Below are 27,865 nucleotides of genomic sequence, written 5' to 3'. Positions count from 1 at the left end.
GACAGCGTATCTATAGGCGACGCCAAACGAGATGTCCAGGAACTCCATCTCATTCTGGATGTACTTGTGTAGACAACCGCGGTACTTGAGTACCAAATGTCACTCAGAATCCTTGATACCCAACTTCGTGCGAAGGCTATTAAAAATATTTGTGAACTCCGACACGTCTTGGTCCCTTGCCTGCTGTAGCATGGTCCACTTTATGTATTTATCTTCATAGCTCCCAATAGGGTAATATTGTTCCTTGATGGTGTCTCAGAAAGAATTCCAAGTGGGTGCGGCTGAAAAATAGTGAGGATTCCCTCTCGTCCTTCTGTTCACAGTCGGTTTCCCACTGGTCCTCAACATGGGGGGCGGTTTTGAGGAGTGCAAAAGTAATCTTTTCCCAATTGGAAAAGCCATGAACCTTAAAATATCCTTCCAATAGATTTAACCGTCTATCTACGACATCTACATCTATCTAGCCTTCAAATATGGGAATGTTAAAGTTGACTTGTACCTTAAAGGGAGTGGCACCTCCAGCATGGCTGTTGGATGAAGATGTGTCGCCTATGGGTAGTCAAAGGATCTAGGCAAAGTTATCCATCATCGTGTTCCTTTGTCGCTTGAGGGCTTCATCAAGCAATATTTTGAAAGGATCTCCTACTCCCTCGTCTTTCTTTTCTTCCGCCATGTGAGGTTGTCAGGGTTTGTGAGGTGGGTCTTGCAAAGGTTCAACCAGTTTGAGTCCTAACTCCTTATACCTTGACCTCATTAGGGAAATGCAAAGAAAAACATAGAAGGAGCAAACCACTCTAATACCATTGATCCGGACTTATGCAGGAATGCATCAGAATATAGATATAAACATAAACACAGAGATGCAACAAAAATAAATCTTCATTTCATTAATATCAAAGAACTTAAAGATGCTTACAAGCAAAATGGAAATAAACTAGCTCGGACGATGGTTGCTTATCTCTGAGAAGAGATGTGGCAACTACATGCCTCTAAACTATATTACAATGAGGTTCAAGGGGCTTTTTATTATTGAACAACAAGGGCAAACCCTAAACAACCAAAAACCTAACCCTAGGAGATGGAATGCCAAGATTTTGTCAGCCCCGTTGGGGTTAGTTGGGCAGCCAACTTCCCGAGGTTGTAACTTGGTCATAGATGCCCAACTTCCCGAGGTTGTATCTTGGTCATATGATCTATGTTTGGCACATATGATACCTCGTTAAAAAGATCTATTCAAGTACTACAGGATTGTGACAGGCCAATGCCCACGGCTACAGGTCTGCTATGGACCTCAAAAAAATGTCGTTTAGAGGATCAAAACAGCTCCGAAAGTTCAGGACCCGAAAAAATGCTAAAAATAGTAAATTGTGCTATAATCAAGGAAACTGATGAAAACCAACTAGAGGTCTAGGTGGAATAGGCGGGTAGCCACCAATATCCACCTAGATCAGCCTTGTATTGTGACAATGCTAGATGATATGATGCTAAACAGATGGGTTACCAATCCGACTCTTCTTATGAGATCTCTTTAGATTGAGAATGTCCATGTACCATTTATGAATACCTCCCTAGTTAAGAGGGAGTGTTGAAAAATGTGTAACTAGGTTCGATCTTCATAAATATGAAATGTACTTTTAATTCTTGTATATTGTAAAACGAAAGAAAAAATATTATTGTTATTTTTTAAGCATGGGTTTCATGCTCAAGGTATTTTATTTTTGAGGTCAAGCAACCATTGAGTGCTTCCAGGGTTTTTCCTAGGTCTAGAAGTCAAAAGAGTCATTGTTATATGTTGAAGACCCCATCAGGCGCATTGTAACTTGTAAAAAGAATTATTTTTGTATTTAGAAGTGTCAAAATAGCCTCCAAGACCAAGTCGGCCTGCCAGCTAAGAAGTCTGCCTAATTTGAGGTATTTCGTCCACCTTGGAAGCCTATATATAGGAGGGAACTCGACCTCCTAGAGACAATTCATTCTCTCATCAAGCAAGCAAAGGAGAAGAAAGAGGCTAGCGAAGGAAGAAGAAGGATGAAGATCAAGTGCTTGGGTAATTTCTCTCTCTCTCTCTTCACATGTGCGAAGGAAGGAGACTAGGGTTTCTAGTGATGAGTTAGGGTTTTGCTGTTGTAGGATCGAACTTGGAGAAAGTATAGAAAGAAGGTCGAAGGAAGGCTCATTAGGTCATCCTCAAGCACTAGAAGAAGGAGAAAGTCAAGTGAAGGTCTCAAGAAATCTTGGAAGCCCGAAATAGTCTCACACGTGTGGAAGCAGATGTTGCTGGGAGGGCTGAAAATTTCAGACTTGCAATAGAGGCCAAAAATCTATTGTTGGGTCAATGTTGTGCTACTGGAAGAGATTTCACTGGGTTTGACTTAGATAAAGGAAACACATCATCAAGAAGGTTGGACTTGGTCTAGGAGAGGTATTGGTCTTAGTCTAGAGCTTTTGAAATTCGTCAATTGTAGAATCTATAAGAAGAGAAGAGATTTGTGGGTTTTCCTCTCAAGTGGAGAGGTTTTGGCCCTGGCTTGCAGCCTATATCCTTTGTTCTTGTGTACTATTGATCTTCTTGTTTTTGGTAGCTGTTTGATGATAAGAATAACATAATAATACAAGAAGAAGCTAATAAGTAAGAAAAAGTAAAAAGATATCACAAGTGGTTATCAAGCTAAAGAGAAATCATTTTATCCATTGCCCTATAGATTTCTCAACGCTTTTGTGGGTTAATTTTCATGTTTTGCATTGGCTATGAGGTTGCCTTGTAACCTCACCTAGTATCAAGCCCATTATTTTACAATTTGAGGGGCTCCTAGGCTAAAATAGAGATCATTAGACATGTATAGATAAGAGAGAGGTCATTTCACTCTCTCATCATCACCACTTAGAGAATTCGGACCTTATAAGAGAAATCGCAATTGTTCGTTCTTGGCTATTAGAGGTTCTTGGAATACATTTTGATATTTGGAAGCTATTTTGAATTGTCTTTGGAGCTATTTGTTTGGTGAATGGATGGATATACTACATGTTATCTTGTAAGTGCCTATTGTTGAAGATTATCATTTTGAATTTGTCTAATGTATGGAATTGTTGCTTCTAGATTATGCTTGATTGCACCCTAATTTCTTGAAAATAAATTTTAAAGACTATCTAGTTGAGAATTGCATATTCTACTCATTGTATAACATGTAATGAATGTTCTTAGTGGGGGAATTCTTATAACTCTCCATCAAACTCCATTTATTATTGAGTGGGTAAATGCTAGAATTTTGATACCTAGGGCATGAAATTTCAGCCTCCTTAGCAACAAATTTGGCTTATCTATCACATCCTTGACTCCATATGCCTAAAGGACAAGGCACTAGTCCAAGTCTTTGAAAAATTTTAAGGATGAAAGTTTATCTTAAAGTTTAGCAATCTTGGCGAATCTTACTAGTCTCTAATATCCAAATTTTAATATGTTTGATGATAATTTTGTAAAAATGTTTATATTTATAATTATTTTATATTAGACAATATATAACATTAGTGATTTTTAAGGTAAAATAATTTTATACTATAAAATTTAGGTGAACTTATTTTTAGAAAAATGGAAATTAATGAATCTTTTTTTGGAAAAAGCATGTATTATTAGCCCACCTACGAATATTAGCCCCTAAAATTTTCCCTGATTTTCTCCATAAATTTATCTCCTTAAATTTGGTCCTTTTGAGGCTAGAGAAAAAAACTAGGGCTTGGAACAAAATTTTGAGGAAGCCTTTTGGTGGTTTGAGAACCTAAACATCAAGAGGTGGGTCTTGGATACATGACCTATCATTTTGGTGGGGTATCCATTCAAATTTTCCCTAGGAAGGAAACCCTAGTTTCTTCTCCCTCAACTTGAGGACTTTCTTAAGGGTTTCAAAGCCTTGGAATAACTTATTATCTTTGCAAGGAACCCTTTCTCTTTGTTCTTGACCTTGTGAATACCTATCACCATTGAAAAACCTCAAAACCCTAGGTATTGAACCTTGATTTCTAAGGCTTTTCTTAGAGAGTGTTTTGCTTCCTTGAAGCTCTGAAACATTATTGAGTCTCTCTTTTGAATGAGTCGTAGCTTAATCACCTTGTACCTTATACCTATCATATCCATTTTAAGTGATCTCCCTCGTACTGGGACTCCTCCCATCAATGAAAGTTCGTAAAGAGCAGGGGTTTTGGCAGAGGTGACATTAAGCCTCCACCCCATTGTTAGCACCTAGTCTAGCTTTTAGTCTTGTAGGGTGTCCCTCTCCAAAGCCTACTAGATTTTGTAGTAACATTGCCATCTGCTACATGCTAGATCGTGTAGATCTATTTGGAAATCTCCACTGACTTCCCTTTGATACAGTCAAGGTATACTTCATATTTGTCGCTCTACCTCCTCCCTCTAAGCTCAGATCACATCTAATATAGTATCTCTCAAGTTTCAACACATCACCAATTCTGGGAATATCCTCTTGTCACAGGCTTTACTTCGTTCTTCCACTTCTTCCATCTGCTGCTAGAGTCTTGGCAACCTTCACTATGTACCTGCAATCCTCACTAGGAGGTCATGGAAGAACGATTATAACCCAGCAAAGAGAATCAAAGACAAGAGGCTAGCTAACGACAATAATCAAGGAAGAGAGATAAAAGTTATCTATCTTTTGAGGATCATAGGAAATGTTAGCTCCCTCTTGATCATAGCCTTCTTGCATCCATCTTGCAATTTTATCATCCTTGTCCTCATCATCAACATCATCATCAGCATGTTGCCATTCCTTCCTTGCATAGGCTAGGGTTTCTTCTTTCAGCGAAAATGTTAATCGAGATCTAGGGTTTTATCTACAAACCCTAGGATTTTTACATTCAAGACTTCTAGGATAAATCCTAGTTACATTTTACACCCCTTGCAAGTCCAATCAGACTTTGTAATGTGCCAATTTTCCTTTTCATAACCAAATGTCCAAAAAATCATAGAGTCCCAATGCCTCGGAAAACAATCAAAGGATATTTCATCTTTTGGACCAAGGTCAAGCACTTATGAGCAAGTTGACAGCCAAATACGAAGGAACAAGGCCGAGGATTTGTAGGAAGGGTGTCTCCTACACTAAATGACCCCTTCTTCGATTTCTCCACCATCAGCTCGGAGTTCAACAGCCCACCAAAGTTGATTTCAAGGGGCAGCCGAGCAGGTTTTGTGAAGTGGCTGATTCACTGCAGTCTTGAGCAGCCAAGCTCCTAAAGTTAAGGAGGACTGTTGGGAAACTAAGTGAATGAGTCAAGATCATGGATCTTCCAATGAGATGTCTTCGTCAAGAGATAAATATGATAAACCCATAGCATACTTGGTTACTGCTTCAGCAGTTCTAGTAAGGATATTATAAATATGATAAACCCATAGCATACTTGGTTACTGCTTTAGCAGTACTAGTAAGGATATTCCTGCGACTCTATATTTTCAGCTGAACATTGATTTTTACCTTTTCAATCCTAGTAGCTCATCCTTTAGTAATAATTCAGTTTTGCAAATGACTCATCTTTCTTGAGAGTACTTTTGTCTCTAAACTTAAAAGAGGACTCGGCCTTTTTCTTCATTATAAGTTTGTGATGTCAAAAGGTGAACTTACTCCATCACAATGTGCTTTGGCAGTGAGGCCTTTTTCTTCATTATAAGTTTGTTATGTCAAAAGGTGAACTTGCTCCATCACAATGTGCTTTGGCGGTGATCTTTTTCCTTATTTCAAATTCTTAACTTCCAAGATTGAACAAAAATAGGTCCCATCCTTCAAATGTCCTTGGGACCAGCAATAGCCAAATGCACTGCATCTTCCAGGTCCTTTACTTAGCAAGGTAATATTCATGACAACAAATGGCAAGGTAATATTCATGACAACAAATGGCGTCGATACTTTCATGAGCTTTTCAACATCCTGCTTCTGAACACAATGCAATATTTTCAAGGAAAAACACAGGTTTGTTATCTCACACTTCAACTTTCAGCATTGAGCTTTTCAACATCCTGCTTCTGAACACAATGCAATATTTTCAAGGAAAAACACAGGTTTGTTATCTCACACTTCAACTTTCAGCATTGACCTTATCTTGCTTTGAGCCATAACCCAAATTATGATGTTGTCATTTGAAATATCAAGATGAATTTCCTAGATCAGAAGGTGTATCAATATTTTTGTATGATTGAAGATCATATTGTGAGTTTCATCACTGAAATTGTAGGTGACGTGGCTCCTTCAATAGTCATCATAATTATCCTTTGATACATTCCTGTGATCTGACTAAGGAGTGGATCACAACTTTGATACAAGACTTTTCAACCAAGCATTTAAGTAGTCATTTCTTCTAGCTGAGGTCTATAAGAATGTTGCCAAAGAAAACCATTGATCCCAAATGAGATTGTAAGAAAATTGATAGAATATATCTTACATCCAAGCATCAAACTTCCGACTTTGGCAGACTTTTGCTGGTCTCTTTATAGGGTTGTATTTCCAGACCTCATACTCATCTTAGAACAACTCATCACTATAATGTGCTTTCCATGGAATCTGTAACAACCCCTAATTTTATTTTATTTTATTTTATTTTAAATGAATAATACATTCAACACACAGCACTTAATTATATATCTTGACACCATGTTGTGATGAGTAATGCATTTAACACACAACACTATCTTAACACCATCTTGATGTGTATATTCTAGCAAATATACACTGACGTTAAATGGGTAAAAAAAAAAGGACATCGCTGGCAAAGATTTTGAGCACACACAAGCAAATGGTTGATGTAACGAGGTAATAATTTTGTGATATATCGGCCTTGAGCTTGTTACCACTCATCAACCAGAATAAGAGATTACAGACAGTACACTATCAAGGGAAGAAATTTTAAATGGATTGAGATTAATGCCTAGATGTAATTATTTCCCATCCATTCAATAACAATGAATACTGCCTAATTGGTTTATAATCTGCCATTTAAGAGAGAAGGAAATGATTTATTTTTCTGATTTTGCAAATGTGGTCGATTTGATTTCATTACAATAAGTCTGCCATCTAAGTGAATCAATGCAATCTGAAGAAACAAAACACTAATGATATCCATTTTAGTTTATTATCTTGCAAATTTTGTCAGCTGGTTTTCATCATAATAATTGGATTGACTTCCTCACATTCAATGGTTACTTGATCGAAAGGTCTGACCTCAATTGACATGAAGATCCTATTGTATTATATCTAGGCAATTATTTCCCATCCATTCAATAACAATGAATACTGCCTAATTGGTTTACAATCTGCCATTTAAGAGAGAAGGAAATGATTTATTTTTCTGATTTTGCAAATGTGGTCGATTTGATTTCATTACAATAAGTCTGCCATCTAAGTGAATCAATCCAATCTGAAGAAACAAAACACTAATAATATTCATTTTAGTTTATTATCTTGAAAATTTTGTCAGCTGGTTTTCATCATAATAATTGGATTGACTTCCTCACATTCAATGGTTACTTGATCTAAAGGTCTGATCTCAATTGACATGAAGATCCTATTGTATTATATTCGAGATATACATAACGAGTCCCTTTAAAAAAAAAATTCCGACACAGAAAACATTTTGTGAGCACATTGATAGAAAAAGCTTTTATTATATCAGGGGTCTTATGGCTATATTTACCTCACTGTAAATTATCTAGTACATGCACCAAATATGGTTGTTTGACTAGCAGTATCCATGCTAGATTTAGTCTATTCATACTAGCTACGCAACCACTGATAAGGCGTGTTAAATTATGAAACACTTAGGGACAAGTGCAGAAAAAATAGTAGTCTTGTGATCTTTGTGCATGAGATACTGAGGTCAATCGTAAGCCACATTATTGTTTCATTAGGCTTGAATTAAGAACTCAAATGCCTTTTACCAATAATGCTGGACATAACACACTGATGTTAAGTGGCATACTGGTGCTTAGCCTTATTTCAATACCTATAAGAGTACCACTATCCATGCAGCCTGTACTTGCAATTCATGGGGTAACCAATGATGCCTAGTGAGAATCACCAGTAGCATCACATGAATTAGCTTCCGATGAGTCTAATAATAGCTTATGACGTTGCTGACTGCATATTGTAATGCTACCTTATGCTTCTGTGGTAAAACAGGGCAGTGAATCAATGACCTCACATGTACCATCCACGCTGAAAGCAATCAATTTATTTACTGTGATGTTGTGTCATGCAAGGGTATTGTATTGTTGGATGATAGGTCCCATTTTAGACAGTAGGCTGCATACTAAGGTTGCCTACAAAGGTTCTGTCCTGTCAGTACTTATCCATACAATGGGGTGGCATACAACCAAACCGTTGAGAAGATTACTAGATACTGTTTAATATGGTGGTGTTAAGCAGCTCACAACAGGAGAGTAAATCCCTTGTTATGACTCCCGGGGATTACAAAATGATGCACAGACTAGCCACTAAAATGCCTGATAGTTAAACCACTGCAAGAAACAGGGCACGTAGCTAATCCTATATGTCTAGGCACTATACAGACCTTGAGACTCTAGTACCTCGGGCTAATATCCAGGGAAACTATGTGTTGTCAGTCTTGAATCCACTCCTTTAACCATGCCTAAGCATGTAATCCTGAAGTTTTTTAAGCGAGCCAAGACCTCAGGTTACTCAACAGCGTGTGATCTGGGAAGGGCAATGGGACCAGGCTCACAACTCTCCTCCCATCCGCTGACAACTGCCAGTAATGCAGTTGTCACCCCCTAGCATGAGGAACCTGTCCCACTGACCAGACCTCCAGATGCATTTGGGATTCCAGAGGTTTTTCCCCACCTCCACCCTTCTGGATTAAGGGTATACAGCTTACAGGCATATTCTGGATTTCTAAGGAGCTCATCCTCCACCAACAGGCAATTTAAGTGGTAAGGGGCAGGACGAGTCAGAAGAAACTCTAATGCAACCTGCTATTAAACTATATGAATAATTCAATTCAAATACGAATGGGTATAATTACCACCCAAAAATAATAGAGTTCAGCATATTGCCAATGTGGCCAATGTGAACGCAAGGAATGTACAGGAATTGCAAATGATGCTAGCCACAATTAGGTAAATACTTAATTTCAATCTCACATTGGATTCCCTATAGAAAGGACAAAAGGCCTGATAATACACTATAAAGCTTGAGATGAGTGAAATCCTTCTAGCTGCAAATATGGTAATTCCACTTCCGTTTCCTCAACAAGAATGGCATGGTGAACAAGTAAGGACATGACCTAAGAATCAAATGGCATCTGACCTCAGCTCAGGTCAAGCTTGATTTGTTTGGTAGATGACTTGATTACTTTCAGAGCCACTCAGAAGAATGTACAGAAATGGCAATCCCCTTTCTCGAATTATGGCTTCTTTGCCAGAAATCGTTCGGGCAGCACATCAAACACATCAAACTTCAAGGACATCAATCCATCAGCAAGGTTTTCTGAAGCCATGTATCCTTGTGTGCCTAGCGCCCTTCTGCGGTAATTTGAGGTGTAGTGAACTAATAGCTTCTACAACTGTGTTCTTAGTCAATTCCAATGTTGTTAAAAGCGCGATCGGGATTTAATCGGCGCCGGGAAAAAAGCGGAAAAAATCGTTAAAATCGGGAAAAAATCGGAAAAAAGCGGGAAAAAATCGTTTGGCACAAAAATATTCATTTTTTTTCATTTTTTTTCAATTTTTTTAATATCTAAACCATCTACAACATAAAATAAATACATTGACACATAAATATGATAAAAAAACTAATATATAAGATGTTTAATATCATTTCTAGCGCTAAAATCACACATAACATTGAATCATGTCCTGAATAGTAAGTCCCAAGTCCAACTCAGCCTCAAAATATCAACAAAAAATATGATAATGTATCTCATCATGTCATAATGTCATATACAATAAAATGAAAGTCTAATCCTATTGATTTCCTCTGCCCCTCTTGCGAGAATATGGCACAGCTTTCTCTTTCCCTCTAGATGTAGAAGCTGGTGCCTGTGCTGGTGGAAATGGCAGTGGAGTCTGACGTGCTCTAGAAGCTGAAGAACTAGTAGTAGCAGCTACAGGAGGCTGAGGTGGACGGAGACCACGTCCTCTACTGGTGGTAGTGGTAGCCCGGGTAGCCCGGGTAGGCGGTGTCACCTCCTCCTCCTGCTCCTCCAACTCCTCCTCCTCCTGCTCCTGCTCCTGCTCCTGCTCCTCCTCCTCCTCCTCCTCCCCCTCATCCTGCACTAACCAATCCTCAGTGGGATCCATGAGAGGCCTCTCGGTCTCAACCCTCCATTCAGCAGTGGTGTCAATCCCATCCAATGAGATGGCTTCCGTATCAGGTGTCTTCTCTAGTTGTTTCACCCACAATCGAAGATTGTAGTAGACATAGACCATGTCATTAAGTCTATGGGACTCCAACCTGTACAAAGTTCATGAAATAATAAATTAATAATTAATAATTAATATTATAAAAAAAATATTGTTTAAAACTTTAATGAATTCAAAAATTTATTTGAAAATTTGCAATATTTTAAATGTTTAAGTGTTAACCTATTGCGCTTCTTGTTGTGTATTTTTTCAAATACACTCCAATTGCGCTCACATCCCGAGGAGCTGCATGTTTGGCTGAGGATGCGTATGGCAAGATTTTGCAAAAGGGGTACTCTGCCACCATACATCTTCCACCATGCGTCTACAACAAAATTACAAATAAAATTTTAAATAAACATAAGAAAAAAATGGAATTTGAAGAAACAATGAAATTTGAAACAAAGTTACAAAGTACATACTACAAACTAAAAAATACCTGGCATTTTAACCGTCCTATCAATGACAGCCATCTCAAAGCCAAATAAGCCACCTGACAACTTATATTGCTCAATTTGTCTAGAGATCTCCATACGTTCTTCTGAAGATCTCACCATCTTCTGGACACAGGTTAATAATCCTTCCACGACCTCAACATCAAAATTAAACCCACATGCATAAGAAAATGCAGGGTTCAGGAAAAGCCCAGCAGCATGAATGGGACGATGGAGTGTGTTGTTCCATCGCTCATCAATGACGTTCCATAGAAGGAGTTGTCTCTGGAACCCATCATCTCCCTTGTCATCATAGTAGGACCGAATGGCTTCTTTGGCCCTATCCATGGCTTCATACAAATAGCCCATTGCGGGCTTCTCACCATCAACCAACCGAAGAACCTTTACCAAAGGTTCTGTAACAGCGCACACCTCCTGCACTCCCGCCCAGAAGTCCTCCTGGTATGAAACTACTCTGCAGACGGCCTCTCCTTCTGGTTTGCGGCTCATTGACGAAGCACGCCACTCCTCTGAAAGAAACATTCTCTTCAAATCCCACATAGAATTCAAGAGGGATTGAAGAGATATGAAACTCGTCGCAAACCGTGTAATGGTGGGGCGCACCAACTCTTTGTTGTTGGTGCATTTTCTCATCAAGCTAAGCACAGATGTGTGGTTGTAAATAAATTTTGTGATGCTTTTTGATGAGTCAACAACCTCTTTGACAAAGGGAATTTTCCCTATGTCCTCTAACATCAAATCAATACAATGGGCAGCACAAGGTGTCCAAAATAAAGCAGGATGCCTGTCCATAAGCATTCTACCAGCAGCAACATAATTTGCAGCATTGTCCGTTATGACTTGGACAACATTTTCTGCACCCACCTCCAAAATAAACACATCCAGCAAATCACATAAAGTTTTTGCATCTTTGATTTGATCAGTTGCATCAACAGATTTGATAAACATAGTCCCCTTGGGACAACTAACCAAGAAGTTTATAAGGGTTCTCCCCTTTTGGTCAGTCCAACCATCTGACATAACAGTGCATCCTGTTTGTGCCCATGATGCCCTAAAATCCTCCAATCTTTGGGTGCAGTCACGCTTTTCATCTTGAAGAAGCCGGCCTCTGAAATCATAAAGAGAAGGGATTTTGTACCCCGGGCCAACACTGGCAATAGCATCAACAGTAGGTTGAAAAAATGGATTATTCCTTACAATGCTGAAAGGAATATCACTCCAGAGGAGAAATTTTGTCATCAACTTGTCAGCTTGTTCTTTTTCAGTTCTTTTTAGCATTGAACCAATAGTTGGTTGTGAACCAGGTGTGGTTCGAGGAACAAAATATGATGATGCAGCTACCGGATTGACTGACGCTGCAGTAGAACCAGTGCCACTTGGCCCACTTCCTTCAGCTGACCTTTTTAGTTGCCTTTTGAGTTCTTCTTTGGCCTCTCTAGTGTGCTCTAATTCTCCCAATGCTCTCATGGCTTTTTGGATAATTTCAGCATTTGTATTTAGACAGGGCCCCACATCATGTCCAGGGATTTGTGCAAGGTGGAACTTCAACCTGTACACCCCCCCGAATATTTCCTTTCCACACAACTTGCAATACAAGTTTTGTCTATCATTCGGAGTTTTAGGGTCACCATATTCCCAGAAAGGATCCAATTTCCTTGGCATGTTTGTTTTTGAATTTGCAAACCTATGGAAAAATAAGGATTAGGAAATAGGAATTTAGGATTACAAAATACAAATTACAATTTAGCATTTTCAAAATTACAAGTTAATTATTTCCAAAATCCCAATTTCTAAACCCAAGTTACCCAACCAAATGCCAAAAAACAATGAAAATTCAAAAAAAATAAACAATGTTTAAAAAAAATGAGAAAATAAAAATAAAAAATTGGTTCTCATAGTCATAACAAATAACCCATCCCAAATCAATGAAAAATTTCAAAAAATTCTTTAAAAACAATGAAAAACAAAGTTTTTATAGAAGCAAAACAAAAAAAAATTAATCTACATACCTTTTTTACGGACAAATTGGTGATCTTGGCTTGGATTCCTCCTAAAAACGCTTGGATTCGCTCCCAAATCCGCCGGAAACCCTTCAACTCCTCTCCCTCACCTCTTCTCCTCCTCCTCCGCGCGCAGACAGCAAAATGACATAAAAAAAATTGTGTTTTGCCTATTAAAAGCCCGCTGCCCGCGCCCTCTGCGATTTTTTCGCTAAAAAAACTCGCGATTTTTTCAAAAAAAAACGTGTATAAAAAAAATTGCCGATTTTTTGGTGTAAAAATCGCGATAAAATCGGCTGGGCGAAAAAATCGCGATTTTAACAACACTGGTCAATTCAAAACTACAGTGAGTTTGCATTCCAGGGGAGGTCTTCTTCCACCCAAGAGCCAACCCAAAAACCCTCCTAGAGGCTAGACAGTTGCTTGTTCTTCACTAAGAGACTAGGTTTAAGTTTATTGTATAGTGTTCAGCATGAAAACGTTCCAGGTCTCCATACTGCACATGTTGGAAGGTGGCTAAGCCACAGGCATGTCTGCAAGGTTCCTAACTCTTAGACAGTAAGACTAACCCAGCAATTATACGACTATAAGATTTTTGGGAAATTGTAGTGCTAAGAATAGAGTCATGGTAATGACTTTGCCATTGTGCTATACCCTCGAACCCAGTTGTTAATTGGATGCAGAGAAGTGACAGTTTAATGCAGTAAATGTCAAATGTACAGTTCAACAGCACGATGTGGAGGCTTACTACTGACACTGAAATTCTATTTACTATCCTCGTGATGCAGACCCCACAATGTTCAGGTGTGACGCCCTCCTTGCAGAAACACACGCTTCGAGTGGCTACCAAGAGACCTTCTTGCCTTTGATTGTTGGAATGTGGCTAAGCCAGGTTCCTAACTCTTGGACGGTAAAACTAACCCAGCAATTATACGACTATAAGGTTTTTGGGAAATTGTAGTGCTATGAATAGATTCATGGTAATGATTTCGCCATTGTGCTATGCCCTACAACCCAGTTGTTGATTGGATGCAGAGAAGTGACAGTTTAATGCAGTAAATACCAAATGTACAGTTCAGCAGCATGATGGAGGCTTATTTCTGACACCGAAATTCGATTTACTATCGTCGTGATGCAGACCCCACGATGTTCAGGTGGGGCGCCCTCCTTGCACAACACACCCTTCGAGTGGCTACCAAGAGACCTTCTTGCCCTTGATTGTCCTCTCCTTGTCTTGCCTTCTCCTCTGTTCACCTCTCGGTTCCTTCTCCCTTTCTCTCCTCTCATTGTGTTCTTCTACTTCTTGTCCTCCTTGTTCCGATTTCTCCCCTTTTTCTACTACTTGCTTCATGCTTCTAGTCTATGTCACACGGTTCGGGTTCGAATTCGAATTTTCTGATGAGGTTCCTATGAGGTTCGACATTAAGTTCAACTATACATATTTTTCAACATATATATATATGACATAAAATAATAAAAAATCAAAATCAATCAATAAAGTTATATGAGTAGCAATGAGCACCCACAAGCCACAAACCACGACCACTATTCCCTTCACGCTCCAGGCGGCGGGGACAAGCAACATCTAGAAATTGAAGAGAATACAACAGGCAGTGGCAACACTGAGCACAATAAAGCGAGTACACTCAGATTGAAGTTGGCTTGTGAAAATCTATCAACAGCCATGGTAAATAAAGCCAAACTAGTTTCCACCGCAAGAAACTAACCATTGGGAAGTGAAACAAGAGAAAACCATGTGTTGCCCATGGTTTTTCTCATAAACCTTAAAACAACTGACAAAAACAACCCGAATTGAAAGTGACTCTAATTAGTCAGTCAATTAATTAAAAATAAAAAAGGTTAAAAGTGACTTAAGTAAATTAAAATTAAAAAATCACTATGATGGAGTCTCGAGGGAGCTTCTAGAAAATAAATAAAATAATAAAATAAGACACTTCTAAAAGATTAGAGATCTATCAAGAGAAGGAGAGGAGGAGATCATTTGGGGGTATCTTGGATTTGAGCTTTACTTTCTTGTGGAGAGGTTTGGAGAAATCGAAGTTCATAGCTTTAGCAATAGCCCCAAGATGGAAACCCTCAGGTGATTCAGTATGAGTGGGCAAGTACCCACCTCAGTGAGAGTGGGCGAGTACCCACCTCTCCCCTTGGTGAATTCATCTAAAATTCACAAGAGAGCCTAGTAGTTACATTTCAATTTACTTTTGGAGGGCCAGTGCAGCAATGGAACAGATTCTTGAGGCCAGTTTTCATCTCAGCTATATTGGTTGTATCAACATGTAAACCTCGGTTTATTTATTATAATAAAGCTGAGATTATTTCTGCTCATCATATTCTTAAATTGCAACATTCTATTTGTTATATTTTACATGGCAATCTTTTGTTAAATGAATGAAATTTTTATAAAGTAATTTTTGTGAGTTAAATTCTATAAGGCTCTTCTAGAAGATTGGAGAACAATCAAAAGGAGGAGGAGATCATTTGGGGATATCTTGGATTCGAGCTTCTTTCTTGTGGAGGGGTTTGGAGAAACCGGAGTTCCCAACTTCAGCAGTAGCCCCAGGATAGAAACCCTCAGGTGATTAAGTGAAAGTGGGCGAGTACCCACCTCTTCCCTTGGTGAATTCATCCAAAATTCACAAGACAGCCTAGCAGTTGCATTTCAGTTCAGTTTTGGAGGGCCAGTGCAGCATTGGAGCAGATTCTTGAGGCCAGTTTTCATCTCAGCTATATTGGTTGTATCAACATGTAAACCCCAGTTTATCTATTATAATAAAGTTGAGATTATTTCTACTCATCGTATTCTTAAATTGCAGCATTCTATTTGTTATATTTTACATGGAAATCTTTTGTTAAATGAATGAAATTTTTATGAAGTAATTTTTGTTGAGTTAAATTCTGAGGATCTGCCAAATTTTCCCGTTTGGGATATTACAGTAAATGCAATTCTTGGATGGAGGCTTGGAGTTGGCTCAATGATTAATAAGTTATGATAATGGTCCTACAAGGAGTGAACCCAAACAAGTACTTGGCTTATGAGGAGCAATGGAATCTGTGTCAGCTTGTGATGGAGACATGTAGACACACCACACCATTTGTAGATACGTTGTCTTTGGGCCTTTATTGTGCACATCACCTTGGAGCATCACATATGTACTCTTAGAGTAGGCACTTTAATTGAGTTGTCCTACAAAGCATTTAATGTAGGTTGTTTATAAGGGCTTGGGCCCAGATATTATTGTTGGCCTCCCTCACTCCTATATATATATATAAAGGAGAGAGTCCTTTGATCACCATCATCATTATACTCTTCTCTTTGTACTTGCCTTCTTGGGGTGGTTAGCTAGGGTTCACAAGGAAACCTGACATCTTTGTTGGAGATTACTCTCTCTTACCTATTCATTTGTACTTGGTTTCACTCTCACTTGGAGTCGCAAGTATCTTATGATCTTATTAGAGCATCTTGAAGTCTAAGATTAGGGTTTAATCCCTTTTGCTTCCAATGAATTCTCATATAATTTAAAGGAGAGTTTGGATACTGCTCTCTCTTACCTATTCATTTGTACTTGGTTTCAATCTCACTTGGAGTCTCAAGGTATCTTATGATCATCTTCGAGCATCTTGAAGTCTTAGATTAGGGTTTCATCCCTTTTGCTTCCAGTGAATTCTCATATAGTTTAAAAGAGAGTTTGATTAGATAAAGCCTTATAAAACCACTATAATATCATCTAAAGTGAGTTAGGAGATGTCAAAAATGAAAGCAACAAGACAACAACAACGTGAAAGTTATCATGAGTTAGAGGTTGCAAGATGTAGGGTTGTTGGAAAGCATGAAGATAACATATTCTAAAGATCAAGGTCGACCCCTATTGAGATGTTTCACTTCATTTGCAAGAAGGGAATTGTCATCGTTGAGTTTTCTTGCTCCATGTGGGGTGACATTATCATTTTGAAGACATAAGCACCCACTTTAAGCTCTCACATCTATTAAAGGAAAATTGCAATTTTATTCACATTTTTGGCAAAGCAAGGGAGTTGGATGCTACGAGTGGAAGACCTTTTTTGGATAATTTGTTTCAACTTTGAGGGCTTGTGCGTAATGTCCTCTTGTAATTAATCACCCAAGGAAGGACAAATTAGCCTATCTAACCCCATAGGCTATGATCAATTGTAAAGGGGGGAACCCATTATTTAATGTTATTGGGGTAACATTAGATAATTTGGAGTAAATGGAGGAAAATTTGCAATAAAGGCCAAAATTGGGGCAAATGATGGGAAAATTGTTAGCCACTTAAATTCAAATTTAGGAGGGATGACCCCAAAGGGAATCTCTAGAAAGGAGAGAGGAGAATCATTTATATCTTTCTGATTTTTGAGTTGAGGCTCTTGGAGGATTTTAAGACCCTTTTTATGTTATTGATTTCAGTGGTGAAAGATTCCACCCTAGCCAATCCTTTCTCTTTGCTCTATTTAGAATAAGTTTTGGGGCAACATTCATCTATCTTGTGACAACAAGGATTCTGAGTTAGAAAGCCTGTGAAAGCAAGTATTCTAGGGCATGGTCTAAGACAACAAAGGGTTCTAAGGCTAGCACTGAAGCATCAAAGGTTTTTGAGGCTAGGACTGAAGCAACGAAGGGTTCCTAAGATCAAATCTAAGGTAACGAGGGTTTTTTACTCTACCCGAGGCAAAGATCCATCTTGAGGGTGGTTTCTTGTGACAACACATTAATTTTTGGGTAAATCATTGGCAACAAAGTTCCCTGGCTTGGAACTGAGGCAACAAAAGCTTTTAAGGCTTAATTGTGACAGCGAATCACCCTTGAAGGATCCCTCTATGACAACGAAGGTTTGAATAGACCCTATTGTGGTTGCGAACTACTCCTACAGGAATCCTTTTGGCAGCAGCACACCATTGAGGTAAAATTTGTGGTGGCAGAATACCCCCTAAGGCCCTGTTGATGGTCATGGACCCTACATGAGAAATTCTTTTACAGCTGATTATCTTTGTGACAACATAATCATTCCTAAGACAGGTTTGTGGTAGTAGGACGTCCTTGAGGTTTGTTTGTAGCCTCAAATAACTCTATGGTATTATCTGTGGCAAGACAAAGTTTGGTTGAATTGACTCTAGCAGTAACGTGACAACAAGAGCCAACAAAGTTTGGCTAACTATTGAGGCTAGTTGTAAGGTTAGACCAATAGTAATGGGATGGTAGGGTTTGCTAACAATTGTTGTGAAACTAAACTTTAGTGTGATATTGGAAGGACTATGTGTTTATAACCCATTTATGTAATGTTGGATTAGCTTCATGTGTATGAGTTGTTGATGGAGTTAAATATTGGTTACATCGTTCATTGCATTCAATATTATCTTTGTCTGTGAAAGTTAAGAGATTACCATGATAATAGTTAGAATACAAATCTTGTCATGTGCTCTTTTCAACCCTAAGGATAACTTTTCCCCCAAGGGACATTACACTATGCCCCCTAGATTATTGTGCATATGGCTTGAAATAGCCTACATTGTATTTTTTGTTGATTTTTCTTTGGCAATTTAGAATCTTGTTTATGTCTATGACACGATCACAAACACAACAAAAAATGCCACAACATCAACACTTTGCATAACGGAAAATGTACAATAGTGAATCAATGTAGTACACAAGAATTTTTCAACCCAAAACTTTTTATATTACAACTTTAATACAACAAACATAGGGCTCTCATACCAAGGATCATGGCCCTTACAATTAACCCTGACACAAGAAAAAATAGGGCTTGATGTCAACAACTTATGACAATAAAACTTCCCTTGAACAAGACACACTTGACTTGCTAAGGAACATTCACACCAGCCATTTCAATGCACATATCTTGAACACCTTGCAGGTCCTTTGCCACCTCTTATGTTGCCCACAAGTACTTCTGCAACTTCATAATTGCTTGTATCTTCAGCTGACCAATCTACCTTCTATCAACCTTCTAGCTGCTCCTAGAATGACTAAACATAGGCTTCCTTCTAACAATGTCTAGTTTCTCCTTAGATCATAGTTCATAGGGTCTTCTCAAGCTTCCCTCACACCAATGAATCCCTTTTTGAACTCATTGAACTTAGGGCGCAATAAGTCTACCCTCAAACTATCTCTTTGCTGCTCCAAAGATGAGAGAACTTGGGGCTTCTTGGCAGCCCACACACCTGTGAATGTGACACACCAAATATCACAAAGTTTAGGGCAAAATAACACGTTATCCAAACACCTTTTGGACAAACCTTTACTCCTCATCAACCCAACTCTTCTCCTTAAAAACACAGCCACGTGCCCTCCTTGTAACCTCTGCTCAGCTTGCAAGGAACTCGGTCCTATGTAAGATAAACTCAGCCTTGACTCAAAGTTTGGACTACCATTAACACGTATGCATCACCTCAGGGAACCCATCCCTCACATCACCATCATGTCAGCTCCCAAACTCAACATAAGGTCATCCTAATCTCCTTCGCTCCATTCCAAATGAGCTCGGCCCTTACTCAACTAGCATTACACCCTCACGGCCTCATGCACAAAATATTAAGTGAGTCTCAACAACGTAGATTGGAAGCACGAAAATTTCATACCCTAATCATAGAGATTCTCCACATCTCAAATACAAAACATTTCTTCCTTGATCAGAGAACCATGCACAAACTTTCAACCAACTTCCCTCCTCTTGACATGTACCAAAACATGAGACAAAACAAAACCAAAACACGTCCTCCTCCTCCTATCTAGCTCCACTCCTGAGGTCAGCGACTACTTTGGCTTGTCTTTGCTTGAGAAGATATGCTCTTGTGACGTATCAAATGATCTTAACCTCATCTCTATTTATAATGAAGTGGTGTCCCTTTCCACCAAGGGTCATAACTTATGTTCAAGTCGGCCTAAGCAAAACTTGAGGCAAAAGACCATTTTCCATAGAAATAGAATTATTTCATTTGACTTTGACCCACATCATTGAAGCCCTAAGTGCCCCTTAGCCCTTCAAATGTGCCCTTAATGCTTCCAATGAATAAACAATCAATTTTCACCTTGGTCTTGCTCCCACAACTTTGGGTACAAAACCCACCACTTGGGTACATTACCCACGAAGCTCCATTTTCATGGGTCATCTCCACACAAGCCCAATACCCCAGGGGTTGTGGCCGCATCATTGAAGCCCTAAGTGCCCCTTAGCCCTTCAAACGTGCCCCTAATGCTTCCAATGAATAAACAATCATTTTTCACCTTGGTCTTGCTCCCGCAACTTTGGGTACAAAACCCATCACTTGGGTACATTACCCACGAAGCTCCATTTTCATGGGTCATCTCCACACAAGCCCAATACCCCAAGGGTTGTGGGAGTACCTCCCAAGCTACACATTTCAACACTCCCTCTTAGCGAGGGAGGCACTTCCATTGCTCGGAGGTATCTCGTCATCATCAACAACACTAGCCCAATCTCTAGTGTCCACCACTACAGCAACCATATAGGATGAATCACACTATATTCTTGGTAGTGTCCTTGCCTGGATATCATCAAAACCTGATGATTCAAACTTCCATAGGGCAATTGACAATCCTTCGCAATCTCCCTCTGAAGCTAGAATCCCTCTAAGTCTATACAACCTTCATTGGCTCACCCTGCTACTGAACTTGTATCCTTCCAAAGTTAGTCTGAGTTGTGATCGAACACTGGATATAATCACTCTAGGCCACCGTAACTCAACTCAACAAGCGATCTCATCCTCCTGGGTCAAATACCTCACGTGCACATGACTCCAATGTTGGATGTGAAACTTCACAACCCAATGAAGATACTAGCTTGCCATTATCTCGTCCTTCACACAAAGCTAACTCGTTCATAACACCCCTTCAGCAGTCTCAACAATCTTTGACAAGTCATCGGAAGTCCATGATCTACAACCTACCACAGAACAAATTGTTGTTCACCAGGTTCCCCACCAATCCACCAAAACTCCCAGCCTATCTCATCACCTAGCCAATCAAGACCACATTTCTATGTTCTCAATTGAACCTTTTGCTCCATGTGTAGGCAATTTCACAGGTCCTTAAGTTGCTTCGATGTGCACACTCTGATTCAATTGTCCCTTCAAAGTAGCTATGATACCATGTTGATTTTTCCTTGGCAATTCAAAATCAAATTTATGTCCAAGACACAATAACAAACACACTAAAATTCCACAACACAAGCACTTTTCATAGCAAAAAATGTACACAGTGAATCAATGTAGTACACGAGAGAATTTTTCAACCCAAAACTTGTTATATTACAACTTCAATACAACAAACATAAGGGCTCCCATACTATGGATCATGGCCCTTACAATTAGCCTTGATACAAGAACAACTAGGGCTTGATGTCAACAACTTATGACAATCAAACTTCCGTTGAACAAGACACACTTGACTTACTTCTTGAAAGAACGTTCACAAGTACTTCTGCAAATTCAAAATTGTTTGTATCTTCAGTTGACCAATCTACCTTCTATCAACACTCTAGTTGCTCCTAGAATGATTGAACATAGGCTGCCCTCTAACAATGTCTAGCTACTCCTTAGATCACTCTTAGTAGGGTCTTCTCAAGCTGCCTTCACACAAATGAATCTCTTCTTGAACTCACCAAACTTAGGGCACAATAAGTCTACCCTAAACTATCTCTTTGTTGCTCCAAAGATAACAAAACATATGGCTTCTTGGCAACCCACACATCTATGAATTTGACACACCAAATATCACAGAGTTTAGGGCAAGATAACACACTGTCCAAACACCTTTTGGATAAACATTTACTCCTCATCAACCCAGCACTTCTTCTCCTTGAAAACATAGCCACATCTCCTCCTTGCAACCTTTGCTCAGCTTGCAAGGAACTTGGTCCTATGTAAGATAAACTAAGCCCTAACTCAGAATTCAGACTGCCCTTAAAACTTGTGCATCACCTCAAGGAACTTGGCCCTCACATCACCATCATATCAGCTCCCAAACTCGGCATAAGGTCATCCTAATCTCCTTCGCTCCATTCCAAATGAGCTCGGCCCTTACTAAGTTAGCATTACACCCTCACAACCTCATGCACAAAATCTTAAGGGAGTCTCGGCCCTCTCTTAACAACTATAGATAACTCGACCTATAACGCAAATTGGAAGCAAGGAAATTATGGACCTAATCACAGAGATTCTCCACAACTCGCATGCACAGAATTTCATCCTTGATCACAAAACCATGCACAAACTTTCAGCTAGCTTCCATCCTCCTGACCTATACCAGAACATGAGACAAAACGTAACCAAAACACATCCTTCTCCTATCTAGCTCAGCTCTTGAGGTCAACAACTACTTTGGCTTCTCTTGCTTGAGAAGATATGCTCTTGTGATGTACCAAATGATTAACCTCATCTCTATTTATAGTGATCTAATTGGGGTCCCTTTCCACCAAGGGTCGTGACTTATGCTCAAGTTGACCTAAGTAAAACTTGCTCAACCACCATTTTCCATAGAAATAAAATTCTTTCATTTGATTTGACCCACATCATTGAAGCCCTAGGTGCCCCTTAGCCCTTCAAGGGTGCCCCTCATGCTTCCAATGAATAAACAATCAATTTTCACCTTGGTCTTGCGCCCACAACTTCGGGTACAAAACCCACCACTTGGGTACATTGCCTACAAAGTTGGTCAACTCCACACAAGCCCAATACCCCAAGGATTGTGGGAGTAACTCCCAAGCTACACATTTCAACAATTTTTAGATTATTTCATTGAGCAAGAGGGATTTTACCCCCGCCCAACGAGCCAGATTACAGTCTTTAAGTTAAAAAAGTATCATTTTAATGTAAGAGAAAGATGAGATTCTCTCCTATAAAGAGAGAGACACTTCCTCTCATTTTCTCATGATTGGATTGGAGGAGAAATCCCTTGCAAGTCTTAAATTTCTAAATTTGTCTTCTTTCTTAATTTTGGCAATGGAGGAATAAGTAGAGTGACCGCATGAAGGATTTTGTTGACATGGATGGTTCTTTCTTCTTGATGGATATTGGTAGATCTTGATGAGGAAGTCTTTGTTGATGTGGATAGACTTCTTTTCATGGATAAATATTGGTGAACTTTGATGATATGTGCTATTCAATGTGAGTTAACTTCTTCCAATCTTGTTTATTATTGATGGATAATGGTTATCAAATATTCACCACAACTTGTTGGTATCTTTATCTCTTTATTCTCCTTGAACAAGGTTTTTCATTAAGTTCTCTTGACGCGACCTAAGTTAAGCTCCCTCTCTTATTTATCCTTGAAAATTGTAAAGCACATAGCCCAAGCCTCTTGGTTACATGAGTTAGTCTGCCCTAGTCCTTGAAGCTAAAAATGTTCCAAGCCTCATTGGAACTCTCATCAAGTTATTTTGAGATGACTTATGCTAAGTTCGCTCCTATATCCCATCTTTGAAGATTGAAGGATGTGAGGGTTGGAGGTCTAAGGGACACAAGTTAGTCTCCTTTAGTTCTTTGAACCCACATCCATCTCTTTACTCTCCAAGTTTGTTGCTACTTGACCCATATGCTCCCCCCCACCCTGAAATATTGTTAAAATTGGAAACTAGGGCAAAACTCCATATGGGTCACCTTATTTATGATAGCTAATATTTTTCTTGGATTCCTCTCTCCAAGAGGTGTAGCATTGATCTAAATATCATCCGATTCCAACATATAAAAATGAAGATATGAATTTATTTGTATTATTGACAAATTGTCAAGGTCAACCAGCAATCAAAACAGGGATTTTTACCCCCAGTTCATCCTCAACGTTGCATATAAAAGGAGACCTCAAGTCATTATTCCATCATCTCATCTTCACTCATCTCTCTCTCCTCACTTGATTGGGTACGTAGATTAGGGCATCTTTCTCTCACACGTGCGAAGGAAGGAGGATTTTCTGTTTAGCTGCGTTGACCAGGTTTGACTGAAGTGCAGAGGTGTTGTTTTGGGTTGTGTTGACCAGCGTTGACCTCTCTTTGATTGCGCTTTGGGTGTGGCTGCTTCTCCTTGGCAAGCCGTAGATTTTGGCACAGAAACCGAGGTGATCTGACCTCTGGTTTGACCAATGTTGACTGCCCTAGTTGCTAGTTACAGTTTGACTTTCGTTGACCAGCATTTGACTGGACTTTCAGGGTTGTTTTGGACTGTTTGGGTTTGTTGTTGGAGGCCGAAGTTGATTGGGTTTGACCGAGCTGCTTGAAGGAAGAATTATGCCCTGTTTGACCAGCGTTGACTTTTCTGGTTAGGGCTTTACTGCTACTGTCATAAATTATCAGATTTGTAAATTTTGTACTATCCCTCTCTACTAAACTATTGAAGAATATAAGAAGAATTGATCAAGGGTTTCCCCACATTGGGGTTTGTCCCTGGTTGTTGCCACATCTTGTGTCCTCTTGTCTTGGCTTGTCTTCTACTGTTTATGTTTATGTTATATCTTCATTTTACTATCATGTTGATGTGATTGTTAAACTAGATATTGATATTGAACTAATTAAGAAATTGAAGTAAATTGCTCTTAAGCATAGAACATACCAAAATTAACATGGTATCGAAGTTGAGGTGAAGACAAAGCCCAAGCAAGAGTGAAAGAGCAATCACCAAAGACAGTTGGGCAAGGACAAAGTCTCAATGGGTTCCTCATCCCACTTCCCAGCTGAAGACAAGCTCCGTGAAAAGTCTGACTATCATGGATGGAAGATGTCTCTTGATCTGACATTGGAAGAACAAGAAATGTTGGACTATGTGAGGGGTAAAATCCCTGAGCCTCCTTCAAATCATCGGATGCTACAAAGAACAAGTACAACAAGGTTGAATTCAAAGCAAAGAAGATTATCACAGATTCCATTGACAAGCGTCTGGTGGCCTACATCTCCGATCTAAACACCTCCAAGGAAATCTATGACAGGTTGGTCAACATGTTCAAGGTTAGTGATGCAAATCAAATTTTATTTCTCAAAAATAAATTGAAGGATATTAAGAAGGGCAAGGACAAGGATATTCAATCCTACTTCTTAAGGATCACTGAGATCAAGAATGATCTTCTATCGATTGGAGAGGTCATTCCTGACAGGGAACTTACTATCACTACCTTTGGAGGACTCCCACCCGAGTTATATATATTTAGAACCACTATTCTCAATAATGATCAAATTCTGGGATTTGAAGAACTGATGTCGAGATCTATTCAAGAAGAGACAAGAATGGTGGAGCAAGAAATGCCTTCTAATAGAGGCAACCCCATTGTTTTCTCCACTCATGCCAAAAGGAGAAATAATGCAGGGTCTAAAGGTCATTCCACTGGAAAGTCCGAATCTAAGGGTGGAAGGAAGGGCATGCCTTCTAATAGAGGCAACCCCACTGCTTTATCCACTCATGCCAAAAGGAGAAATAATGCAGGTTCTAAAGGTCATTCCACTGGAAAGTTTGAATCTAAGGGTGGAAGGAAGGCAGGTGCTTTGTTTGCAACAAGTTTGGCCACTATGCAAGGGAGTGTCCAAATAGAAGGGACACATCACATGATGATCACAATCACTCCAGGGGAAACTTCAACAACAACAATCAAAGGAATGGCAGGTTCAATGGCAAAGGAAAAAGGAATGCAGGACATCATGGAAATGGTCAACCCTCCAAGAAAGTAAGGAACTCTAGGTATGAAGAATCAAATGTTGTTAATAATAAGCAAAAGGAATAATATCTTATATCAGCCCTCTCCACTACCTCTCCTCCAGACTCTTTGGGGAATTGGCTAATTGATAGTGGTGCCTCAAGGCGCTTCACCGGGTACAAGGAAGCTCTCTCTAATCTGATAGAGAAAGAGACAAACTTGGAGATTATTCTTGGAGACGATGCCACCTATCCCGTGAAGGGAGTAGGGAATATCACTCTTCAATTGAATCAAGGTAACATGATTCACTTACAAGAAGTTCTATATGTACCTGATCTCAAGAAGAACCTGGTGTCCATTTCGGCAATGGAAGACAAGGTGGCATTCATCGATGGAAAGGTACGTGTTTGGAAAAGAAATTTTAAAGATGCTTTTACTCTTGTGTTCCGGGTCGACACATTGTATCAAGTTGGAGGAAGTCCCATTGGGAGCCATGTCTTGCGACCAATCTGAACTATGGCACCGGAGGTTTACCCATCTTCATTATAAGGCTCTTCTCGATGTGAGACAGATGGTGACAGGTATGCCTGAGTTCAAAGTAGAGCATGAAGGTATATGTCCGGGATGTACCGAAGGAAAACTTACAAGGGGACCATTCCCCTCAAGTAATAGAAATACCGCCGATATATTGCAGTTGATCCACTCTGACATATCTGGTATGATGCCCGTAAACTCTTTGGAGGATACTTATATTATCTTACTTTTACGGATGACTATTCTTGCAAGACTTGGATCTACTTCTTGAAAAAGAAGGATGAAGTGTTCACTTGGTTCTGTCACACTAAAGCCATGATCAAAAACCAATCCAAGAAGAGAATCGAGATATTGAGGACTGATAATGGGACTGAGTACAAATCAAATGAATTCCATGAATATTGCAGAGAAGCTGGCATTAAGAGGGAGACCACAACACCATACACTCCCGAGTAGAATGGTGTGGCTAAAAGGAGGAATCGTACTATTGTGGAAGTTGTTTGTGCCATGGTTCATGATCAAGGGCTTCTGAAGTTTCTATGGGCCGAAGCTGCAAATACCGTTGTGTATGTTCAAAACCAATGCCCTCATCAAGCATTGGACTCCAAGACTCCCGAAGAAATGTTCACTGGTAAGAAACCCAATGTCTCTCATTTTAGGATTTTTGGAAGTCCCTTATATTTTCATGTGCTGAAAGAGAAAATAAGCAAATTGGGTGCATCTGGGAAGAAAGGAATCTTTGTGGGCTATAGCGAAAATTCTAAGGGCTATAGAATTTATGTGGTTGGTCAAAGGGAAGTTGAGATAAGTCATGATGTCACGTTTGACGAAGGCATGGCTCTTAGCAAGATCAACAACCTTCCTATCCCAAGGAAGGACAAAGAAGCAGACACCGGAAGATAGGGTGAAAAAGAGGACGAGACGATGTCGAATGTTGATTAACCTATGGACCCTATTGATCCTCCTCCCCAAGAGCCCTCCTCCTCCAAGAGGAGACCCTCATGGCTTAGGGAGACTCTCGAAGATGTCGAGACACATATTGCACTGAGGGGGACTTTTCGTGAGAGCAAGAATCCGAACAGGTATCAAGGATACTTGACCCCCATGAGCACTATCATTCAAAATGAACCTTCATCATTTGAAGAAGCCGTGAAGCAACAAGTTTGGAAGGATGCTATGAATGAAGAGTACGAGTCTATTACGAAGAATGATGTCTGGGATGTGGTCCCTAGACCCCAGGACAAATCGGTTGTCACCTCTAAGTGGCTCTTCAAAATCAAAATCAAGCATGGAGCTGATGGAAGTGCAAAAAAGTTCAAGGCTTGCTTTGTTGCCTGAGGCTTCTCTCAAAAGGAAGGTGTAGATTATAATGAGATATTCGCACATGTTGCCTAATACACCACCATCCGCTCAATCATAGCCCTTGTTGCCTCGCAAGTATGGAACCTACATCAGATGGATGTCAAGACCGTTTTCTTGCATGGTTAAATCAAAGAGGAAGTCTATGTGGAACAACCCGAGGGGTTTGAGGTTCATGACCGGGAATCTCATGTATGCAGGTTGAAGAAGGCTATCTATGGCTTGAAGCAAGCACCCTGAGCTTCGTATGAGATGATTGATAGCTATCTGATGAAGCTGAGATTCACTAGAAGTGAAGTCGATCTGAACCTTTACTTTAAGGCTGAAGATGATAAACCTCTCATACTGGTACTTTATGTGGACGACCTCTTTCTGACAGTGCAGACCCTCTCATTCATAAAGGTAAGAGGGAGTT

The 27,865-nt window shown here is 39.6% G+C and overlaps 1 protein-coding gene and 1 long non-coding RNA gene across 3 annotated transcripts in view; both read right to left on the bottom strand.

The window, feature by feature from the left end:
* The window catches only part of LOC149170037 (uncharacterized), a 61,351-nt gene that overhangs the window by 21,549 nt on the left and 11,937 nt on the right, over positions 1 to 27,865 (bottom strand). The gene's annotated exons all lie outside the window — the stretch shown is intronic.
* Positions 9,888 to 12,024, bottom strand: LOC149170038 (uncharacterized). Its single transcript, XM_089427215.1, has 2 exons — positions 10,598 to 12,024; positions 9,888 to 10,466 (listed from the first exon to the last, which is right to left on the bottom strand). The coding sequence occupies exons 1-2, from the start codon at positions 10,723 to 10,725 to the stop codon at positions 9,977 to 9,979; spliced, it is 618 nt and encodes a 205-aa protein (XP_089283341.1). The 5' UTR covers positions 10,726 to 12,024; the 3' UTR covers positions 9,888 to 9,976.

Source organism: Pinus tabuliformis, chromosome 4_2 (genome assembly GCF_031772625.1).
Source record: "Pinus tabuliformis cultivar Carrire ecotype Pingquan chromosome 4_2, CPIR1, whole genome shotgun sequence".
Lineage (NCBI taxonomy): Eukaryota > Viridiplantae > Streptophyta > Pinopsida > Pinales > Pinaceae > Pinus > Pinus tabuliformis.
This window is presented reverse-complemented; position numbering and strand designations above follow the sequence as displayed.

Bases quoted from the DNA above. Each gene is read 5' to 3' on its own strand.
- LOC149170038 (XM_089427215.1), bottom strand. From the start codon at position 10,725: ATGTATGGTGGCAGAGTACCCCTTTTGCAAAATCTTGCCATACGCATC. The intron at 10,467-10,597 runs GTTAACACTTAA...AACTTTGTACAG, and splicing joins CACAACAAGAAGCGCAATAG to GTTGGAGTCCCATAGACTTA.